The sequence below is a fragment of the Bacillus rossius genome, chromosome 1 (assembly GCF_032445375.1).
Source record: "Bacillus rossius redtenbacheri isolate Brsri chromosome 1, Brsri_v3, whole genome shotgun sequence".
In the NCBI taxonomy this organism is placed as follows: Eukaryota; Metazoa; Arthropoda; class Insecta; order Phasmatodea; family Bacillidae; genus Bacillus; species Bacillus rossius.
The window spans coordinates 345,434,357-345,456,120 of NC_086330.1; the positions used below are offsets into that span (position 1 = coordinate 345,434,357).

General features: G+C 36.8%; 2 protein-coding genes across 5 annotated transcripts in view; one reads left to right on the top strand and one right to left on the bottom strand.

The window, feature by feature from the left end:
- LOC134528171 (lipase member H-like) overlaps positions 1-16,323 on the top strand; it is a 57,625-nt gene extending 41,302 nt beyond the window's left edge. For all 4 annotated transcript variants that reach the window (XM_063361547.1, XM_063361545.1, XM_063361548.1 and 1 more), the window contains 5 exons: positions 11,077-11,213; positions 11,788-12,033; positions 13,324-13,512; positions 15,664-15,820; positions 16,154-16,323. In XM_063361547.1, the coding sequence (XP_063217617.1) occupies positions 11,077-11,213; positions 11,788-12,033; positions 13,324-13,512; positions 15,664-15,820; positions 16,154-16,208 (784 nt within the window). In that variant the 3' untranslated portion in view covers positions 16,209-16,323. The remainder of the gene's footprint in view (positions 1-11,076; positions 11,214-11,787; positions 12,034-13,323; positions 13,513-15,663; positions 15,821-16,153) is intronic.
- A 2,897-nt stretch (positions 16,324-19,220) lies between these two features.
- The window catches only part of LOC134528166 (dymeclin), a 31,599-nt gene continuing 29,055 nt past the window's right edge, over positions 19,221-21,764 (bottom strand). Inside the window, exon 15 of the mRNA XM_063361538.1 lies at positions 19,221-19,503. Within this exon, the coding sequence (XP_063217608.1) occupies positions 19,345-19,503 (159 nt within the window). The 3' untranslated portion in view covers positions 19,221-19,344. The remainder of the gene's footprint in view (positions 19,504-21,764) is intronic.

Sequence of the window (21,764 nt, forward strand, 5' to 3'; positions counted from 1 at the left end):
AATTGCTATAAGACAAACAGAGTCTCAGCTCAGTGTGGAGTGAGCCTCGGTCGAGTAAACATGTCGTTTAATCCGGGTAACCATTATGAAAACCTGTCTCGTGGTTTATCAATGGTGGAGTACTCAATCTGGAATAATGGCATCCTGAAGAACTATGTGGAGAGTTGTGACGGTCACTTTCACACTGTTCAGATTATAAACCCGGACACTAACGATTTACCCCTGGAAGTTAATCAGTGCAATTCGTACGGACGTTTTGCAGTTAATTACATGCGAAAAGACACGCCATTGCCTTGCAGTGTCGACGAAGTCTACAATCACGCCTTGCAAATGCCAGAACTACATTCACCCGACTGTGCATCAGCTATCATCGAGCCTGCGAAACCAGCGCGCAAGAAATGTCAGCGGAGAGCGCCCGCAACGTATGCACCGCGCAAGACTCGAACCCGAGACCTCAGCCATCTGGGACCCGTCAGTCAAGATGGTGATCTCAACGTTCAGCAGAACCAGCACGAAAGAGACCTAAGCAATGCCAAAATAGCCCTACGTACTGTACTCATAGAAATGTATAACAAACTGTAAGTTTTATGACTTGTGCTTTATTAATTTAATACGTGGTTTTTGTGGAAAAAACCTCTTCATATCAATTATTTGTTGTAATTTAAAACACACATAAGTGTGGTCTATTATGAACTGTTTTATACGTAATTTTGGACTCTGATTAAAGAGTCATAATATATATTTTTTAATTTAATACGTCGTTTTGTGAAAAAACGTTTTAATGTAATTTTATTGTTGTAATTTAAAACACACATAAGTGTGGTCTATTATGAACAGTTTTATAAGTAATTTTGGACTCTGATTAAAGAGTCATAATATTTTTTTAATTAATACGTCGTTTTGTGAAAAAACGTTTCAATGTAATTTTATTGTTGTAATTTAAAACACATATAAGTGTGGTATAATATGAACAGTTTTATAAGTAATTTTGGACTCTGATTAAAGAGTCATAATATTTTTTTAATTAATACGTCGTTTTGTGAAAAAACGTTTCAATGTAATTTTATTGTTGTAATTTAAAACACATATAAGTGTGGTATAATATGAACAGTTTTATAAGTAATTTTGGACTCTGATTAAAGAGTCATAAATTATTTTTTTTAATTTAATACGTCGTTTTGTGAAAAAACTCTTCATGTAATTTGTTATGTGTATAATTTATTTATTGTATGAGGAGTGGTTTGAAGAGTGACTTTTGAATAAAAACTGTAAATGTTATTACTTGTTATATTATTTGAATACTAGCCTGTTCATTGTGTTACTGGGGTGAGATCCGTCTGGAGGGAGGGGTGGTAAGTTGTAAAAAAAAATTACCAGACGCAACGCGCTGCGGCGTGAGGGGTTCCCAGAGTTAAAAAAAAAAAAAAATGCTGGCAGCCATCTTGCCACATTAGTTAAATATATATAAACGCCACAGACTGTGAGGGGCCACAGTCTCTGATCAGTCGCCGCACTGCTGCTGCCGCCGCACTGCTGCTACCTCGACGAGCAGAGCTGCGCCTCCTGTTTTTTCCAGCAAAGGTAAGATAGATAGATACAATTTACTGTAAATGTATTTACTAAGCTGTTTGAAATGTTAGGATGATATTATTATCATCTTGAATGGAAATATTCTTTTTTTCATTTAACGTGAAAATAATATCTTACTAAGCTGTTTGAAATGTTAGGATGTTATTGTTATCATTTTGAATAGAAATATTCTTTTTTTCATTTAACATGAAAATAATATCTTACTAAGCTGTTTGAAATGTTAGGATGTTATTGTTATCATTTTGAATGGAAATATTCTTTTTTTCATTTAACATGAAAATAATATATTACTAAGCTGTTTGTAATGTTAGGATGATATTATTATCATTTTGAATGGAAATATTCTTTTTTTTCATTTAACATGAAAATAATATTAAACTTCAACTTTCTTCACCTTTTACTACCACACAATGTTTTCGCATTTACCATCTATAATTTATTAACGTTTCCTACTTCATTAATACGTAAATTTTTTTTTTTAGAAAATATTTCCATCTAGAGATATTCTCTAAAAAAATTTATTTTAAAATCTTGCAAACGGATGGGAGATTTCGTGTACAATCTATCATAGTTTTCTGAAGAAATAAAATTAATTTAAAATTATTATGTCAAACCCATACTCCATAAATACGTCTACTAAATTTTATTCTTTTCTTTTTGTTTTAGCTTTGTGCTCACTGTTGAACGTAATTTCCCTCTCTCTCTCTCTTTCTTTATTTTCTATCTCTTTTCTCTTAATATGTCTTCCCGTTCTTCTTCCCCCGAGGCAAAGCGACTCCGTCTTAATGAAGCTGGGCCTTCTATCCCTGAGTCTCGCGATGGTGGGCGGGGGTCAGGGGTGGAGTTGGCGCAGGGGCCCGACGTCTTGCCTCGCCTGGAGGGTGTTACCTTGAACACTGCATTTGCTAACAAGATAGTGGACTTTCGAATTGGAAATTATATTGAAAATGTCGATCCGGACTTGGACCGGTTTCTACAGAGATGTAGGGTTCCCTTTCTGGACTTAACTAACGAATTAATTCGCCCCTTTAAAGTTTACGTTTCACTCTCGGCTTCATTTGTTAAGGAATCTGCGGAGGGAAACGAGAGTGAAACTTTTCATTTCACAACTCACTCAACCGCGATACTGCACTCTGATGAGGTAGGGGAAATCTACGATTCAACATTCATTCCGGAAATCAATAAACACGTTAGTGATTTCGGTGCGCGTGGCAGTGGCTGGGCTCTAAAAAGATTGATTAACATGGATGTACATGTTTCAAGCTATAGAGTTTTCACGGTTGGCGCAGCGCACACGAAATTGCCGGCGTTTTTGTACAATAGGAAAGCTTGTGTTAACATTGAGTGTCCCGAGCAGCACTGTTTCCTGTATGCCGTCATGGCAGGTGTGTCGACGGTGGAAGGCAATGTTTCTCGAGCCACTTCGTATCCAAATCCAATCGTGTATTTTAATACGAATGGCTTGACGTTTCCCTCCACTCTGCATCAGATTAAAACATTTGAGAGGAACAATGATATTTCCATTAATGTTTACGCTTGCGTAGATTCTAAGGGGAATATCGTTGACGAATGTTTTAGTGGCAAATCTGAATCCTCGATCCAGCCTCTTCGCGTATCCTCTGAGCGAAGAGAGAGACATGTAAATATATTGGCGATTCGTTCGAGTGGCGCGACAGAGCACCTACATTTTGTTTACATAAAATCAATGTCCAGATTATTGCATACACAATTGTCCAAGACGCAACATAAGAAATGGATTTGCGAGCGCTGTCTTCAGTATTTTACAAGCGAAGACAGATTAAATTCACACAATGTTCTCTGCAGCCAGCATCAGGCAGTGTGCACCTGTTTCCCTACAGAAGAGAACAAGTATTTGCAATTTACAAACTTTGCAAAACAGGACCGCCTAGGCTTTATTGCGTACTGTGACACCGAGTGTTACCTGAAGCCTTTCTCCACCTGTTTGCCCGGTGACGAGTCTTCTAGCACTACGCGGGTAAACGAACACGTGCCTTATGCATGTAGCATTTTGTTAGTATGTGGGTACGATAGCTCTTTGACCAAGTATGTGCAATTCGAGGGTGATAATTGTATTGCTGAAATGATCGCAGAATTAGTTTCAATGACACAGTGGGTTTGCGATATTTATTCAAAGACCATTACTATTAAGACACCGACCCCGGCCGTCTCTGCAAGGCTTGCGAGTCAAACACATTGCCATATCTGTCAGAAAGTATTGGCTGGGCAGACGGTGCTCGATCACTGCCATTTTACTGGTGAAATACGTGGTTATGCCCATTCTAAATGCAACCTGGCTTTCAGGATGCAAAAGAATCAACTCGTCGCGGTTTTTCATAATTTACAAAATTACGATGCCCACTTTTTAATGCAACATTTAGTTTCGCGGCGGATTGCACAGCCGGACGGTTCCTTCGTTGTGGAGAACCCCGGCAGTGTCAAAGTCCTTGGAGTTACAATGGAGAGCTACAAGTGCATTACAAAATACATACCCATTTCAGATAATGCGCAAGGAGGCATGCGCGCTGTGCGTCTTAGATTCATAGATTCACTTAACTTTTTAAATTCATCTATGGAAACTCTCGCTGGCAATCTCACGCCAGATAAATTGAAAGTCACCCGTTCAATGTTTCCAGATGACGCACAGTTTCAGTTAGCTACTTGTAAAGGTGTGTTTCCCTATGATTTTGTTAAATCTAGTGAACAATTGCAGACTGCCTCGCTACCCCCTAAGGAAGCGTTCCATAACGTAATGAGTGGCACGGACGTGAGTGATCTGGACTATACTCACGCTCAAAAGGCTTGGGACGTCTTCCATTGTGCCACATTGAAAGAGTACGCATTTAGTTATCTTAAGGTGGATACTTGTTTGCTGGCCGACATATTCGAATCGTTTCGTTTCGTTTGCTTACAATATTATTCATTAGATCCTGCCCATTACATTACCGCTCCCTCGCTCGCATGGGATGCACTTTTATTTAAAACCGGTGCGCGTCTTGAGCTGATAACCGACCCGGATATATACCTCTTCCTAGAGTCAGCCGTTCGTGGAGGTATAACAAACGTTAGTCGACGTCACGCAAAAGCCAATAATGTTCACATGTCCACTCACGACCCGAGCCTTCCGTCTTCGTACATCTGCTATTTCGATGTAAACGCTTTGTATGCTCACACAATGTTAGATAAACTTCCTGTGGGCAAATTTGAGTGGGTTCCCAGGGATGGGTATGCGAGTTGGGATTTCAACGCCATTGACATAGATGGCGATACGTCATATTTCGCGGAAGTGGATTTGACCTTTCCCGATGATTGTCACGACCGCCTATCAGATCTGCCTCTGGCCCCTGTGAATGGCGTACCGCCAAACGGGCGAATGAGTAAATTATTGTTAACTCTCGCGCCGCGTAATAATCATGTTGTTCATGCTAAAACACTGCGGCACTACGTTCGGTATGGGGCGGTCATCGGCCAGGTTCACCGCGTGCTGCGGTTTGAACAGGCGGCCTGGATGAAAGATTACATAACCTTTAATGCTGAGCGTCGTGCCCAGGCTGCGAATCCCTTCGAAAAATCGTTTTATAAGTTACTATCGAATGCTGTTTACGGGAAAAGTTTAGAGGATTCTAGAAAACACAGAGACATTCGCATCGCTTCGTGTTACAAAAGTATTTATGGGGCAGCCGAGCTGATTGGTCGTCCGACATTCAAGGGTCGGCAAATCGTCGATGAAAATCTAGTTCTCATAGAGTTGCAGAAAGGTTCGATAACCTTCGATAAACCTTTGTACACGGGTGTCGCCATTTTAGATTTGTCAAAATTGATTTTATACGACTTTCATTATAACTACATGCAAAAAAAATTCCCTCCACAGTCTCTGCATCTCTTGTACTCGGACACTGATTCGTTAATTTACCACGTTCAGTGTGATAACGTTTACGATTCCATTCGACCCGACTTAGCTTCACGTTTCGACACGTCAAATTATGCGCCAGGTAATGATCAACGCTTCCCCTTAGTCAACAAGGGTGTAACAGGGGTGATGAAAGATGAAGCCGCTGGCAAGATCATTACGGAATACGTGGGTCTTCGCTCGAAACTCTACGCATACAAGATGGAGGATGGTTCTTGTATGCGTAAAGCAAAAGGAGTTAAGGCCAACGTAATCCGATCACTTCTGTTCCCTCATTACCTGGATTGCTTGCTTAAAAATTCACGGATTCTAGGCAGTCAATACCATTTCCGTTCGCGAGGCCACGCCGTATATACGGAGCGAGTGAACAAGGTAGCACTGTCTTCAGGAGACGATAAGCGTTGGCTTTCTGAAGACGGTGTCAGCACATTACCTTGGGGACATAAAGATCTGTGTCCTTTTAAAACTCGTGCCTCGCCCGATCCCTCCTAATCATTGTACATATTTCCATTTTTTTTCCCCTCTGATTACGTTCACCAGTGAGACGAACACTGCTGACGTAACCTCCGAGCAGTGGTTGCAGGAACACAACAGCGCTCACCACTCCTCCCCTGCTCGGAGGGTTTTCAAGCGTGTATATATATATGTGTGTGTGTGTGGGGGTTGAAGGCAAACAACAGCGCTTCTTCCGCCTCCCCCCACACACAAAAGAAAAAAAACTTATCCCGAGAGGGGTGTGTTCACCTCCCCCCACCGCACCGTGCCATGATCCTTTCCATTATGCGTGTGGAGAGAAAAACCGTCGGTATGTTAAAGAAAATGTGTAGAGATGTTTTTGAAAAAAAATATATTCCCTGTTACCATGTTAGCTTGCATATTATGCAATCTATCATGATTTAACGTAAAAATAAAAGTTTGTTTCAAGTTGCCTCTCAAAGTATATGCAATCTATCCTGATTTAACGTAAAAATAAAAGTTTGTTTCAAGTTGCCTCTCAAAGTATATGCAATCTATCCTGATTTAACGTAAAAATAAAAGTTTGTTTCAAGTTGCCTCTCAAAGTATATGCAATCTATCCTGATTTAACGTAAAAATAAAAGTTTGTTTCAAGTTGCCTCTCAAAGTATATTCAATCTATCCTGATTAAATGTAAAAATAAAATATTCCCCTGTTTTTTTTTAAATTTATATAAATCATCCTCTTGATAAGATGCCTGAAATTTGTGTGACGTTCTACAGATCTCCCCAACCCCAAGACAAATGGAAAGGATACCATCAGTGTTGGCGGCCTCTTTCTTCGAGGAAGAGGTGGAGGAGGGTGTGGGGACCAGTATACCAGCCGACATTGCGGCGGCCTTCTTCGCAGAAGACCTGCTGGAAGGGCCGTCGTCTCCCCCTCCTCCTCCAACACCGCCGGCCAAGACTTCGCCGCTGCTGTTGGTGGCGGGCCCCTCTGGGACATGTCCCTGGGGTCGGCCGCTAACAGCCGACGAAAAAAGAGGGGTCCGGCTACCTGCTACGAAGCAGAAGGTGCAGGCTCTGCCTAGCGGCGAAGTCGTGGCCAAACTGATGGCAATGGACGCCCAGCGGGGTAGGGGAGGGGGTAAAAAATAAAAATTTTTTTAAACTAAGTAATATCGTTGTGTTGACTACATTATTTCAATACCCATTATGTGTTACTTGTGGCTGGTAACTTAGTATGCAGAAAATTGGTAATACGTGTAAAGAACTATGCGGTCATGGTAGACTGCTGTTAATGTTTAAAACTCTGTTTTTGTTTGGAAAAATAAACGTACTATTTAATATAATTTTTGTAGCAATGCGCTACTCGTAAAAAAAAAAACTGCTGTGTGAAAAAATAATATATACATACATACATACATTATAGTTGAACAGAAACATTTACGTAAACGAGACTATGGCAAAATATTATTATTATTATTATTATTATTATAACAAGTTACTTTTACCTGGTATTAATCAAATGGCAGGTACAGGTAACTAACACACCAGGTAGACGTAATATTTTCCGAGACTATGGCAAAAGATTATTATTATTATTATTATTATTACAAGTTACTTTTACCTGGTATTAATCAAATGGCAGGTACAGGTAACTACCACACCAGATAGACGTAATATTTTTTTTTAAGTGTTGGGGAAAATAAATTTTATATTTTAACTTTGGAAGAAATTACATTTGTATACAGTTCTCTTCGGCTGCGGCGGCCACCACCCCTCTGCGAGCGGACAGCTGCCAGTGTATGAGTCATTATTTAAATAAAAAAATTGACAATGGAGGACGAAGGGTTCGAAGCGGTCTTCGGTTGCAGCCGGCACCCCTCTGCGAGCGGCGTCCCCTATGCGGACACCTGGCTGTCTGAGTCATTATTTAAATTAAAAAAATTACACAAGGGGGGGACGAACGAAAGGGCCGTTGGGAGTACGCGCCATCGTCGTCTGCGCGGCTCCAACACCCCTTGGGAAAACATACATTTTAATTTTTTTTTTTTTTAAATATATAATGCCTATAATTGCACAATACCTTTTCTTTTAAATGACAAGTGACGTAATAAGCATACTTTTTTTATCGATCCTATCGAAGTTGGCTCACAATCGATTAGTCAATCCCAATCTTGAGCCGGCAACCGGTGGCGCCATACATACTATAATATTTTTCACCTACTACACACAACACCCCCCCATCCTAGTTTTAATTCGCTGAAATACGTAAAGTATAATTTTTTTTATCATCACGCTATAAGCATAAGTAATGCCTATAGCTTTTTTTATTTATTATTATTATTATAGACAGACATGCTACACACCAAATTAAGCATACTATAACTATACTGGTCTAGTACTATAAGAAAACATAGCTACACTTCAGTGTGTGTTTTTTTTTCAAAATTTGGCATCTACTATTACTACTACTATTACTACTACTACTACTACTACTATAGTCATAGAGTAGTGGCTGACGAAATAATACTTTCTTTTATATTCAAACTTGAGAGAAATGCAAAAAACAAAAACAATGACTATAAATGGGGAAGAAAAAAAAGATGGCTGCCTGGTATGCTGTGCTACAAGATGATGGCGGCCTGGTGTGCTATGCTACAAGACGGCGGCCTGGTATGCTGTACTACAAGATGGCGACTTTCAGCAATCGATTGTCATACATATATATATAATATTATTTAATTTTTTTTTCCAAAGTTGACTGTTCTGGTTACTTCCTAGCAGTCGAAATTATTATTATTTTTTCCCAATGTTGAAATAAACATGGCGGCCGGCCCGTTTTTTTTTAAATTTCCCGCTTAGCAATATAAAAAAAATATAAAACATGGTGGCCGACTAGCAGCCGACACTATACATATTTTTTTTATAATTTCCCGCCGTTTAAATTGGCCGACTAGCACTATAAAAAAATAAACATGGCGGCCGCATAGCAGCCGATGCGCCTCGTTTAAATTTACCGCTTAACACTATAAAAAAATAAACATGGCGGCCGCCCATTTTTAAATTTGCCGACTAGCACTATAAAAAAATATATACCTTCTCTTTAAAAATAAATAAACATGTTTTATAAGTATATATATACAACATCTGAAATTATTTTCTCCAATATGGTCTCGTGGTCCTGTGGTTAGCATGACGGACTAACGGTTTTTAAACTTTCCTTTAAATAACATCTGCAAAACTTATGTAATTCTGTAAATATTGTTGTGTTTGTGTTTGTAAAGTGTAACCGTAATTGATAAAAGTATATTTTTTTTGGCAAAGGAGCACCTGGTGCTGGCATGCCACACTGTACTGAAAATGTAAAAATGTGTCAATGAAAAATAAAAATCTTTTGAATTGAATTGAATTGAATTGACTAACAATCCAGAAACGAAGGTTCGAATCCAACCGTTGCCACCCCTCACATTTTTATACTTGTAAAAAATAATTCCGGCGCGCGACACTAGCGCTACCTAGCTCCCTCATTTAGAAACATACACACACACACCCTCACCCTCCACCATCCCCTCCGCAACGAACACACCCGAAGTTACCCGACGAGATATATCGATCCTACCGAAGTTGGCTCACGATCAATACACCCAACCACCCTCCACGTGACGTCACCAACCCAGACAAGCACCTGTCAGGAAAACACCTGTCAGAAAAACACCTGTCAGAAAAACACCTGTCAGAAAAACACCTGTCGGAAAAACACCTGTCAAAAAAACACCTGTCGTGCACCTGCACCTGTCGGACAGGTGCACGACAGGTGCAGGTGCACCTGTCGCTTTGTTTACAGTGTCCCAGAACCGGCGTGCTCCCCCTACTGACCATATAATGTGATTCAATATTTACTGCACTAGTCCGTCATTCTCAACGAGATTATCTTCGTCTTGGAAAACGGTAGCTTTCACAGTCCGTCCTTGAGTCAAGTGAGTTTAAATGACGCCCCGAAAATTTGAGAATACGTGTTACAGTGGCATTATGAACAAATTTGCTAAGTATCAGCGAAATACATGTTCTGTAGGCCCATATGTTAGTGTGTTAAGTGTCAATGGTGTCCGTTTTTTATACACGTGCTCAAATTTTATTTTTTTTTCGGTTTTTCCAATATACTCCTCAACTTCCCTCCAAAAACAATTCCTGTATCCGCTGGCTATTGTAATTTGTCACCACTTCAAAGAGATTGTCTTCAGATGATATGTCAGCCCTATGTCATTTATTATTGGTAAAAATTTGATTTTTATTGGCATCTTGGAAACCCAAAAAAAACTTTTGCAAAGCAATTTAATATAACTAGTATTATGTTATATTATTCAAATCATTACAGGAATGTTTCTAGCCATACACTATAGCACTTTACTTTCATCATTCTTACCGTCAAATCTTCGCTGTTCTTCTATTATGGGTAATCACAAAGGTAACAAGTTGGTCTATAGGGCCTCTTTGATAAAGCACCAGCATTATGGAAGTGACTTACCGAGTGCTGTACTTCAAAGATGAACTCCCGTAAATGTTGTAGCCACTCAACCTTCAGGCAGCTTAAAGTTCTGCAGCCAGCATAGTCTGTCCTAAGGATAAAATGTCAGCAAAAGAGGCAGTAATGAAGTATGCAACATTTTATTTTCACTGATAACAGTTTTGTGAAGAATTCTACTGGAATGTTTTAATGGTTCCACCTTTCCATAGAATGTTTGGTCTAACTATGGTCGCTTATGTGTCTAAGACCATTTGACAAGGTGTATATTTAAATCTACCTACCATAATTCCACTAGTAAATTGTATCAAAATACTTTTTATTGCTGTCCGAAAGTCAGTGTTTACTGATGAAGTTTGTTCCTATTTGGTATATTGGGCTTTCAGGCAGTTGAGTAACCTTCAAAATTCCAGGTACATGAGTAGTTTCTTAGAAAGTATACTTACCCATTAGATAAACAACACATAATGCAAAATTTTGTATTATAATATAATTAGTAAATTTATTAGTTTTAGCTATTATAGTTTAGTAATGAAATTAAATTTTGTATTTTATTTGTATATGTATATTTTTAGAAACAATATCGACACTCCGCTGCTTTTGAATCCAGATGATACTTCAACATTGCAAGCAGTGGATGTACAGAAGGAAACTATATTTTTGATTCATGGATGGCTTTGCAACAGGACAACATTTATGGCAGTAAAAAATGGTATGGAAAATTAAATTATTTTAGATAAAAAATTTTCCTTTATATAATATTCATACAGTAAAAAACCTTTAATAAGGCATGTTCAGAACCACCAAATGTGGAACTAGCAATCTTGCTGGATTATCAAACATAAATAGTTTTAACAGGAATGTTGAATCAAAATTAATTTTACATACAATTGTATATAAAACAAGTTTCAATAAGCTGATCCTTAGAAAGAAAAAAAATTTCAGTTGAGTGTTAGTCTTCTTCAATAAAATCATTACGAAAAATTACCGGTGAAATATAATCCACCAGAAAACAGGAACAATTGTACTGAAAATAAAACCGACAGTAACTAAAAACTTTGAGCCAACTGAAAATGCCATCAGCACAGTAATGCAACGTGGCAGTCAAGATAGTCAGCTTAAATCCACAACGGAATGTTTTGAACCATAGAATGCTGGATAAAGACCTTTTACTGTACTTGGTGCCTATGAGTCAGTACTGATACAACTTCTCTTTAGACGTTTATCATAGCGTTGTGTACGGACAGACGAAACGTGTCGGACGCGAGTGCTTGTGTCGTGGACAGCCTACCTGAAGAGCAGAGACGCGAACGCGGTGATCGTGGAGTGGGACAGGCTGGCGGCCGGCATGTTCACCAAGTCCCGGAAAGACGTGGAGGTGGTGGGGTCCCACCTGGCCCAGCTCGCGGACGCTCTGATAGGGGCGGGCCAGGACCCAGCACGCCTGCACATCGTGGGCCACAGCCTGGGGGGCCACATGGCGGGCATCGCCGCCAGCAAGGTCACCAAGGGCACGGTCGGCAGAGTCACGGGTCAGTACTGAGATGTGGTGCGTTTGTAGTTTTGTTTTATTCAAGTGGTGACGTCACCAGAGCATGAAAATAAGTGTAACAATCTGGAAATACATTTTTGTTTCACTCATGGCCATCGAAAGAAACCAAGGTCCCTGTTATTTACTGCACAAATTTTCAAACCCTACAAGTAAAGAAAAATCTAGACTGTACTGGACTCACATTTCAGAGGGTTTGAGTTTGAAACTCGATCCAGTCATTCTGTTTTTAGTTTACTTAAGTTTACCTAAATTGCTCCATGCAAATTCTAGGATGGTTCCATATTGTTACGAACAAGATTTTATCGCTTGATTTTTAGGCTAGTTTCATTTTCAAAGGAGATTTAGGTGTTTTTATTTTTTAATAAACTCTTTTATTTATAAATATGGCATTATATTAAAAAAATTTAACACTTAAATGTTTCAAAATACTTCTTCCATAAAAACAGTTTATTTTGACTTAATAAATGATGCTTTTATGATATAATAATTTGTGATGAGATTTTCTAACTACTCGGAACAATAGAAATAAATTTGCAAGTAAAGTGTGTTTAAGAAATGTACCAATGCCTTAATGTAAAAATTAGTTATTAATTACAGTTAAAAGGTAAAAAAAAATTCAGTCTATTTACTACATTAATTTGGTAAAACCTTCATGCTAAATATCACTTTCCATCAGTTTTTGTAATCAGCGTGAGTTAAATTTTTTATCAAAAATGCTGATTATTTTGTGATTTCAGTTGCATTTTGGTTTTATAGTGTGTATCGACATGCTTTTCTGTGTTATTTTGGTTTTATCGCAATTCATCATATAATATTGTCCCTACATACTGTAACCCGTGGCCGATTTGTTCCTCAACATCAGTGATACTTGTTGATGGAATGAAAATCCCAACCAATAAATAATTACTAAATGAAAAAAATAAAAACCTATCAATTTACTGTGAGTATTTGTAATAAGACTTCATTTGGAATGGAGTAAATATATAAATTAAAGTTTTTGTTATTTCTATTTGTGTGGAGTGAGACCCTAAAAGAGACTTACAGAAAATATTCTAGTCTTGCCTACATTCCTGAAACTGTACAAACATTTTGTCAAATTGTATTGGTCCAAACCAAGACACAAAAATTTTGCTGTAATCAATCTATTGAATAATACAACCACATAATGCATGATGAAATTTAGACAGGTATTCCATACAACCTGTTTGAAAGTTGGTGAATTTGTTTGATGTTGTACAGCTATGCACAGCTTGTTGCCTGCCTGTTGTAGCTCTGGATGCCGCAGGCCCTAGCTACACGACCCCTGGCATGGAAGACAAGGTCGACTCCACAGACGCAGCTTTCGTGCAGTTAATTCACACCAATGTCGGGGGCTTGGGCATCAGGAAGGCTTTGGGTCATGTCGACTTCTACGTCAACGGCGGGAAGAGCCAGCCAGGATGTTCAACTTCGGACATGGGTAACGTACAGACTTTCCGCACTCTGAGCTTCATTTTACCAAATACAAAGTCATGCTTTCTCATTGCATATATTGCCAGTCATTTTAAATATATATTTAAATCAGTTCATTGTTAATTATTAAGCTTCTTCAGTAGGAATATTCACGTAAAGGCTTAAACAAGTTTACATAGAAAAAAGTAACAGATTAATTACTGTAACTAATTGTACCCTGGTATTTGCATGACATTTAATCCAACAATTTTTGGTTGGCTAAATATTTAATAGTTAATAAATAAATTTCCAGTTAAAAAAATTATGAGCAAGTCTGTCAGTGCTCAGCAGTGATGTGTAAACATGTTTCGCAAATATCGGCAGAAGTACTAAGGGTATTTTGTGTGCCAAAGTAAACATTATGGACTTATGGTAGTAAAACTACCCGAGAGTACATTTTGTGAATAGAATAGAAACTTAAAAAAAAAAACCTATAATTTATTATCCAGGAAAATTGTGTTCGAACAAACATTGTATCAAAGATATTTAACATTTTGTCATTTCTCTAAAGCATTACGAATGCAGGGCTTTCTTTCAATTACTTTTCAAAATAAAAGTTACAGTCCATTTGAAAAACTAAAACAATATTAAACTGAAAGATTTTAAAACACATTAAACATTCACAGTATGTGAATGTATATTTGTTTATGCCTAAATGACTGAAATCAGTCTGTAAATACGTACTTCCTACATGCTTAACCTTATTGAGCTGATTCAACATTTAAGATTTAACAGTAAACTTTTCATCACAAAATTCTTTTATTCAACTTGGCGTCGAATAAATGTGGACAAACAATTTATTGTGTTTCTACAGTATGATGAATGCTGTATTTTTTAAGTTGTCATTATTTCTTTTTTTGACTATACACTGTAATGTAAAGTATTAAAGTATAGTTGTACTATTATTTAACATTTAGTTTGGCACACTTATACGCTTATTAAACCCCCTGATGTTCGTGAAAGTTAATTTATACGAATGAATCACGTGGGTCCGCCATCTTTTAGATTTCTGAAACTTCCACAGATGGCAGCATCGTTTTTACACATTTCCATTCCAATCAACTTTCGTTTCATTCACGAAATTACTACTATCAATTGCTGTACACCGATAGCTGAGATGATTACACATAAACATAATAAAAAGGTTTCAACACATATGATTCATTGTTCATACAGAGAAAAAGCTGCAGGTATAAACAATTAAGTGCTTGAGTGACAAAGTTCCAAAAGGGCATGAAAATGGATCAGAGACAGTGTTTCTCTAAATTATGTACGATACAAACTAGACGGGGCCAATTTCAAAAAAAGGGGGAGGAATGCACAAGCATAAGAGTTTAGGTACTTGTAATTTAATTGGAAAAAAATATAACCCGGTACCACATGGTGTGAAGATGATACATTGATTTAAACTGTTTAATTATATAAAATAAAAAATAAAACATTAATAAAATGAGGTTCTCGCAGGCACAGAAAATCTGGGGGGGGGGGGGGGGGGGGGGAAGAAAATTCAGGATGTTGGAAAGGTTTCTTAAAAACCTGGAAAACACAGGGGAATCAACAAAACTTTGGTTGCAAAACAGTATCAGTAACTTTTGATACTATGTAGTATCTTAATGTCTTAAATTTGGTATGTACATATTTTAAATTTTAATCAAAAATTCTTGAGCCGGTAGAAATTCGTACCACTAACATTAATTAAACATTAAAATGTTAACAACATTGTACTTATTTGAAGCAAAACTATATCAGTTTGATCAAACAATAATTATGTTAGTTTTATTTTTTAGACTGACGGTAATGGTACTTTGAAAATGAGAACTGTGCAAACTGTGCATTGTAATATATTTGTTATATTGCCAGATTGACTTAAAATGTTAAAATGCATAAACAATAAATTCTGACCTTACTATATTTTTTTAACTTCTCAACAAATCAATACAGATCGTGAGCAATGTTCAGCACCAATTAAATACGTAGCAGAATCTTTGTTACAATGTGTTTGTCCCACCCGTTAGCTCCATAGCGACAGGCTGGTGAGCCAATTTTCAATGTCCACAGGATGGATGATTTCTGACAGATACTTGTATATCAAACTGGTGTGCTACACTCCACTTGGCAGGTATTTGCAGCCACATGAGAGCAGTAGACATTTACGAGCAGTCGGTCACAGACGGGAAATCCTTCCCTGCACGTGAGTGTACTACCTGGAAGACATTTTCTAGCGGCAAGTGTGACGAAAACCCCATTGCTTACATGGGCGAATCTTGCAGCAATAGGTGAGTAAATTCTTCTGTTTTGTTAGGTCATGAGAGAAAAAATTACAAAATATTAAAATAATTTTCTTCTCTGACATGGAAACATTAAAACTGTACTTAGATTCTGAGGAAAAAGAAATTGTACTTTGGTGATTTGCACAAATTCCAATTTTGTTTATACTAAAAATATTTATTTCATTCTAAAAGATTTTTTTTTCTGAGAGTACGTATAACTATTAATCTAAGGTTTAGTAGTTATGTGACTGTGATCATACCAAAGATACAGTACGTTCTGATAGACGACATCTTTATTTGTTCAATACGACTCATCACGCCCACATGTTTTCATTTCAGCACAAGAGGCATATATTTCCTGAAAACCAGTTCACTTCCCCCATATACCGCCTAGGATGAGAGCCTTTCAGCTTCAGGAAGTGAACGTATGGCTTGATTTTCTGAATGAAAAGGTATAATAATGTCAGTGATTTTAAAACTAATAAAACTCATTTGGATTTTATCTAAAATATTAATGATTCATTTCTGAGTGTATAACAAAATACAAACTAGGTATATAAAAATAACTGGGTGCTTCCAAAACCACTAATGGTACCTGTCTTAAACTGGTATATTGTCATACTGTCTTCAGATATGCACAAGATTGCCACTAGTATAGAAGATAGGTAAAACCTGGAAAAGTCATGGAATTTGGAAGTGGTCAGGAAAGACAAGTAAAACTAAGAGTTTACTGGAATTTTTTCACTCAAGTACTGCTAGTACCAACTAAATAGCTTGTATAGATTAGTATTATAAGGATAAAAGGGGTTTTCTCTAAACGAAAACAATTTAAAAGAACCCACATATGGCTTTTATACATTAATACATCAGAGTCCAATATCTTCAAAACCAATTTTTTTGCTATGAATAACTATTATAACTGAACTGAGAATAGTTAGTAGAAAGTGCAGGATTTTTGGGCAAGGAATTTCATACATTTCAGTTTTTCAATGATAAGCCATTCCGATATAAATGTCTACGTAAGCAAAGAGAGCTAGGTCTGAATGGGAGACCTAGCTCATGTCAATAGCTTCTAAAGCCTGAGATGTCCAATATGTTTTAACGGGTGCCTTGGCACATGTATGGTTCAAATACCGAACCCCCACCAACCCCAATGGTGTACGTTATCAATGTTATAAGAATAGATACAAGGGTGTAAATCAGTTTAATGCTTAGAGATGATGGAAAACTTTTAAATAATGTAGCCAACACTAAATGCTGCAAACACTTCTATTGGCACAACAAAATGTTATAGTATCACTGACCAGCAAATTCGTGTGAAACAGTCATTTTCATTATCAAAGCATTATCTTTTTGCATTTTGAACCCATGTCAAAAATTATAAATCTGCTAACAAAATAAAAATGATGCATGTCTTACAAACCTAACGTATGCTATTTAAAGCATTCGTGGATTCAAGTATGGTTAATAATTCTACAACACGTGTGATATTTTATCATTCTTGCAGGGCTTTTGACTATTTACAAAATGAAATCACTCTTGTTTACAGTAATCCTAGTTTTTAAATAATACGAGGTAGGTTGTTTCAACTTCTTGATTGTTATAAATAAAAAAAATAAATAAAAAAAACATTTCTATCTAGCTGCATTTTTCACAGTTTCCAACCTCATGTTGTATTTAAGGCCATATTTGAAACAGTGCCTAATTAATGGTTTGCATTTAGGTTGTCACAGAATGTGAATTAGTGCTCGCTTAGCAGGGCTGTATCGTATGCCAACTCCATATAATTCTGACTCCAATTCTCAAAACTTACACACCTTAGTACATACTGCCACATAAGATGACCTGCCATAAAAGACAAGTAACTCTTACAACTTGTATAATACTATTGTTTTGTGGGCAGGAATAAACAGACTGTATAATGTACATGAAAAGTACACAATTTTGTAATTAAATTCTGGATAATGTTCTAACTGTAAAAATCAAATACAAATGTTTATGCAAGTAAACTGCTGCTTATATAAAATACACATATTTCAACACTATTAAAGATTCACAAAGTAAAGCTTTGTTGTGTGCTCAAACTAATAGTATAAAATATATTTTTCAATTTTTTTTTATGTTAGGCATGAAAGAATTTTCCAAATACAGTAGAATCCCGCCGATGCGACCCCCCTCTGATGCGTCCATTCCGTTTATACGACCGTTTTTTTTGAGAAACCGTGAAAAATTTGAGCAGAGAAAGTCGAAAATTTGAGTAAAATCGGCTGAAAAACAAGTCTGTTACACTTTGTTGGGGGCTGTGTGTTCACGTTTATCTTGGCGGGAGCTGTACTGTAAGCAGGCAGGCATACAAAAGACGGCTAAAAATAGATACCACCCCTCTAGACTGTTCACGCGGCAGTGTCTAGCCGAGCTCAGCGCCACCACTATCGCACGAAAAGCCGTCTCAGCTGTCATGTTATCTTACCCGCCCGACGGCTTGACGTCATACGTGATGTGACGCTTACCTCTCCCATCCCCTGCTAATTAATTCTTCAAGGCACATCCCTCCCAGAGCCACAAACATTGTAAAAACAACCCCCCCCCCCTCCTTTACCAACTAACATTTCAACACATTCCCTCCCTTATTATTTCAACCTTCTGCGTGAGAAACTGTCAGCATCCTCCTCCCCTCCCACACCGCGTGCGGCAAAAGCCAGGTTGTATAGTCCATTCTAGGTAAAATAAATATTTTTATGGGCTTATACGACTGTCCTTCGCCGCTAATAAATACTTTATAAGTTTAAGTTATTATGATACAATTTGTTTATAAGTCACACAGCAGTTTCTGCTGAAAAATCACTAATACCTCGAATTTTATTGAATAGAAAAATTTAGCAGGGCCGTAAATATATTTATTTTACTGCATAGTTACTTTTCCATCTGCATTCCGTGTTTTTTTTTTTTTTTACGCTGTGAAGGGGCATGGAAAAGATAATTGCTTGAGCTGTCAAAATAAACATCGCTGACGGCAAGGGCGGGTGCGCATCCTGTCAGTCTGTCGCTGTGATTATCTACTCCAAAAACATGTCACAGCATTTCAGGATAGCATTGTTCTTATATCTTTCGTTTATAACCAGATGTTTTCTACCTAATCCACACAAGTTCCTTCGCCACGTTTTGAACGAAAATAACAAAGCCGGCCAGCATAGCCGAACTCGCGTGACGCGAATTCATTTAGCGAGAGTATTTTATGTACTTGGATTTTTTTGGGGGGGGATTGGCCCGAATTCTCTATTGCGACCATTCCGTTTATAAGTCCGTTTTTCCGGGAACCGTGAGGGGTCGCATCAGCGGGATTCTACTGTAATCTCCATTAGTAAGATTCTTTAATACAGCTATAGAAATGAACTGTTTTAAAATCTTCACTTCTCAACATTTATTTTTCTATAAATAACAATGATGCAACATCCTTGTTGCACTTCACTTCGGCCTAGCTGCAGAGAGTAGGAATCAGTTTTTAAAAAGAGAACAAAACGGCGATCAGGTCACACAACAAGCAGGCTGGGCTCAGAAACAAAGATCTTGATGTTGTTAGGGTTCCAGTAGAGACCAGATGATCGACAGACTAGCGACCACACGTACGGGATGAAAAAGTCTTCCGGGTGATCCTCCTCCACGTACTTGAACTTCAGGTCAGGAAATTTCTATAAGCGAAATCAAATATTTTATGCAATACTACTTTCAACCATCCCACAGTATCAGATAGTATATTGAAACATGTGTTGAATTTTTTTTTTAAGCAAAAACTGCACTTAAGTAAGTTCATGCACTATATTAAAAAAAAACAATTGAAAGCATTTCAAACAAAACACAAATACAAGTAATAAAAGTATTTTTCACTACTCTCTTGAGAAATGGCATTCGGAAAATTATGTGGTAATATGAAAACAGGAAAACACAGACTATTTTTGACTTGAAAACAAACTATTATTTAGATATTCGTATGTTTCATTACATACACCAGTATCTAGCATGCAAAATTAATTGACAGGATGGCCACACAAAACCTCAAATGAAATTCCCCGACTTTTCCAGGTTTTCCCTGACCCTTCTTTTGCACTGTTACACTACTTCACTTTTAAAAATTAATCAGCATTCTTTTTTCAAACTGCAAGTATTCAACAAACAAATGAGTAAACAAAGAGTGAACTTAATTTTATTCAATGTAGGGCAATACAAATGTGATATGTATTTCTAGTTGTTTATTATCCATGTCCAAAACATTATGATATTATGTAAGTAACCCAAATTAATTGTAGCAGACAATTAAATTACCAAAATATGAGGCAGTAATTCTAAAGCAGAGCAAATTTTCAGCAAAAATTATAATAAAAATTCCTGTTTCTTTTTTTTTTTTTACTTCCAGACATGTGTTCCAATTATTCTCTAAGAGGGCATTGTATTACTACAAGTAGTTTACCAGTAATTGACCATTTTAAAGAGTGATTATGTTAGATACATTAACCAAGAGTAAAATTGTGAGAATGGATTGTTAGTTATTAGGTTAGCTTCATTAAAAACATTTAATAGGGTCAATCGTTGTTTAGGTTAGTACAGTCTACAGTATGCTTACTGTAGGTTTACTTTTAAATTAGATGCTATTACTATAACTATAACTATAGTAAAGATGTTTGGTTAGTTTCAGTTAGCTACATTATATTAGTAATTCCCAACCAATTTTTCAAACAATATCTCAGGATTTTTAATGTAGCTAACCAAACACAATTTTCACACCACAATATTTGTAATATCTAATATGTAACCTAACCTCTTCACCTGTATCACAACACCCTCTTAAAAAATGATTGTAAAACATGTCAAAAAGTAAAAAGAAATTCTATTTGGAGTTCATAATTAATATTAATACAGAAAAGTGGCTATCCTTTAGAATTACTTAAATAAGCATCACACCCCTGATATTTAGACCATAACCAAAAATATATATGATTATAATAAGCCTCACACGAAACTTGTATTACATTAGACCTAGAATTATATTTAAACTATGTATTACTTTTTTTTATTCCAGACTAGCATAATCATTCAAAATTATAACATGCCTTAAAGGTTTGCTGTAAAATAAAATAGCATTCTCAGTGCAGTGGTAGACATCTGCCAGTTTTTTTTTTTTTCACACTACATACTTGTCTCAAGAATACTATTAAAAGTTTCAATACTTCCATCAAAATTCTTGAAGTAAATTGTACATAAACATCTCTACATATATTAGGCAGAAAATATTTTATTTATGGATTAACTGTGAATAATAAGTTTACCTTGAAGAAAGGAAAAAAAAAAATGTTCATGAATGAAAAATGAGTACCGTGCCAACCAAAGATGTTTTGTTTACTCTAGTGAAGCGCCATTTAAAGTTTAGCCACAATCTTATTTTTTCCTTCCAGTCACATATATGCTGACTTTCTTCCCATAACATGATTTCCCATTTCCTTATCAATTTTCATTATTTTAGGGGGTTTCAGCCACCTTAGAATATCACAACTGCATACTCGGTAATCACTGCGCAACATCTTTTTTAACAAGTATATGCACTTTCCAACTACATGCAAGATGTATGTTGTCATTTAACCAACAGCAGGTTAACCAACATTGGAGCTTGAAAGAAATTTTGCTACACAGCATTGCCTTGCAGTTTTGTCATATTTTGAATAAGCCGTGCACCATGTTTTAAACACACATTTAAAAAATTGGTTGTCTGTAAAGTCGGTTTAGGAATGATAGTTTAACGTGACATCATAACAAAACATTGATGAAATGATTGCATACTTTATGAATAAAATTGAATCATTTTTATTTTAATAATAAAAGAATAAATACTTGAAGTTATACTAGTAATAAGATTTTTAAAATGCAAGAATAATTAACCTTTATTACAGAAATTTTTGTT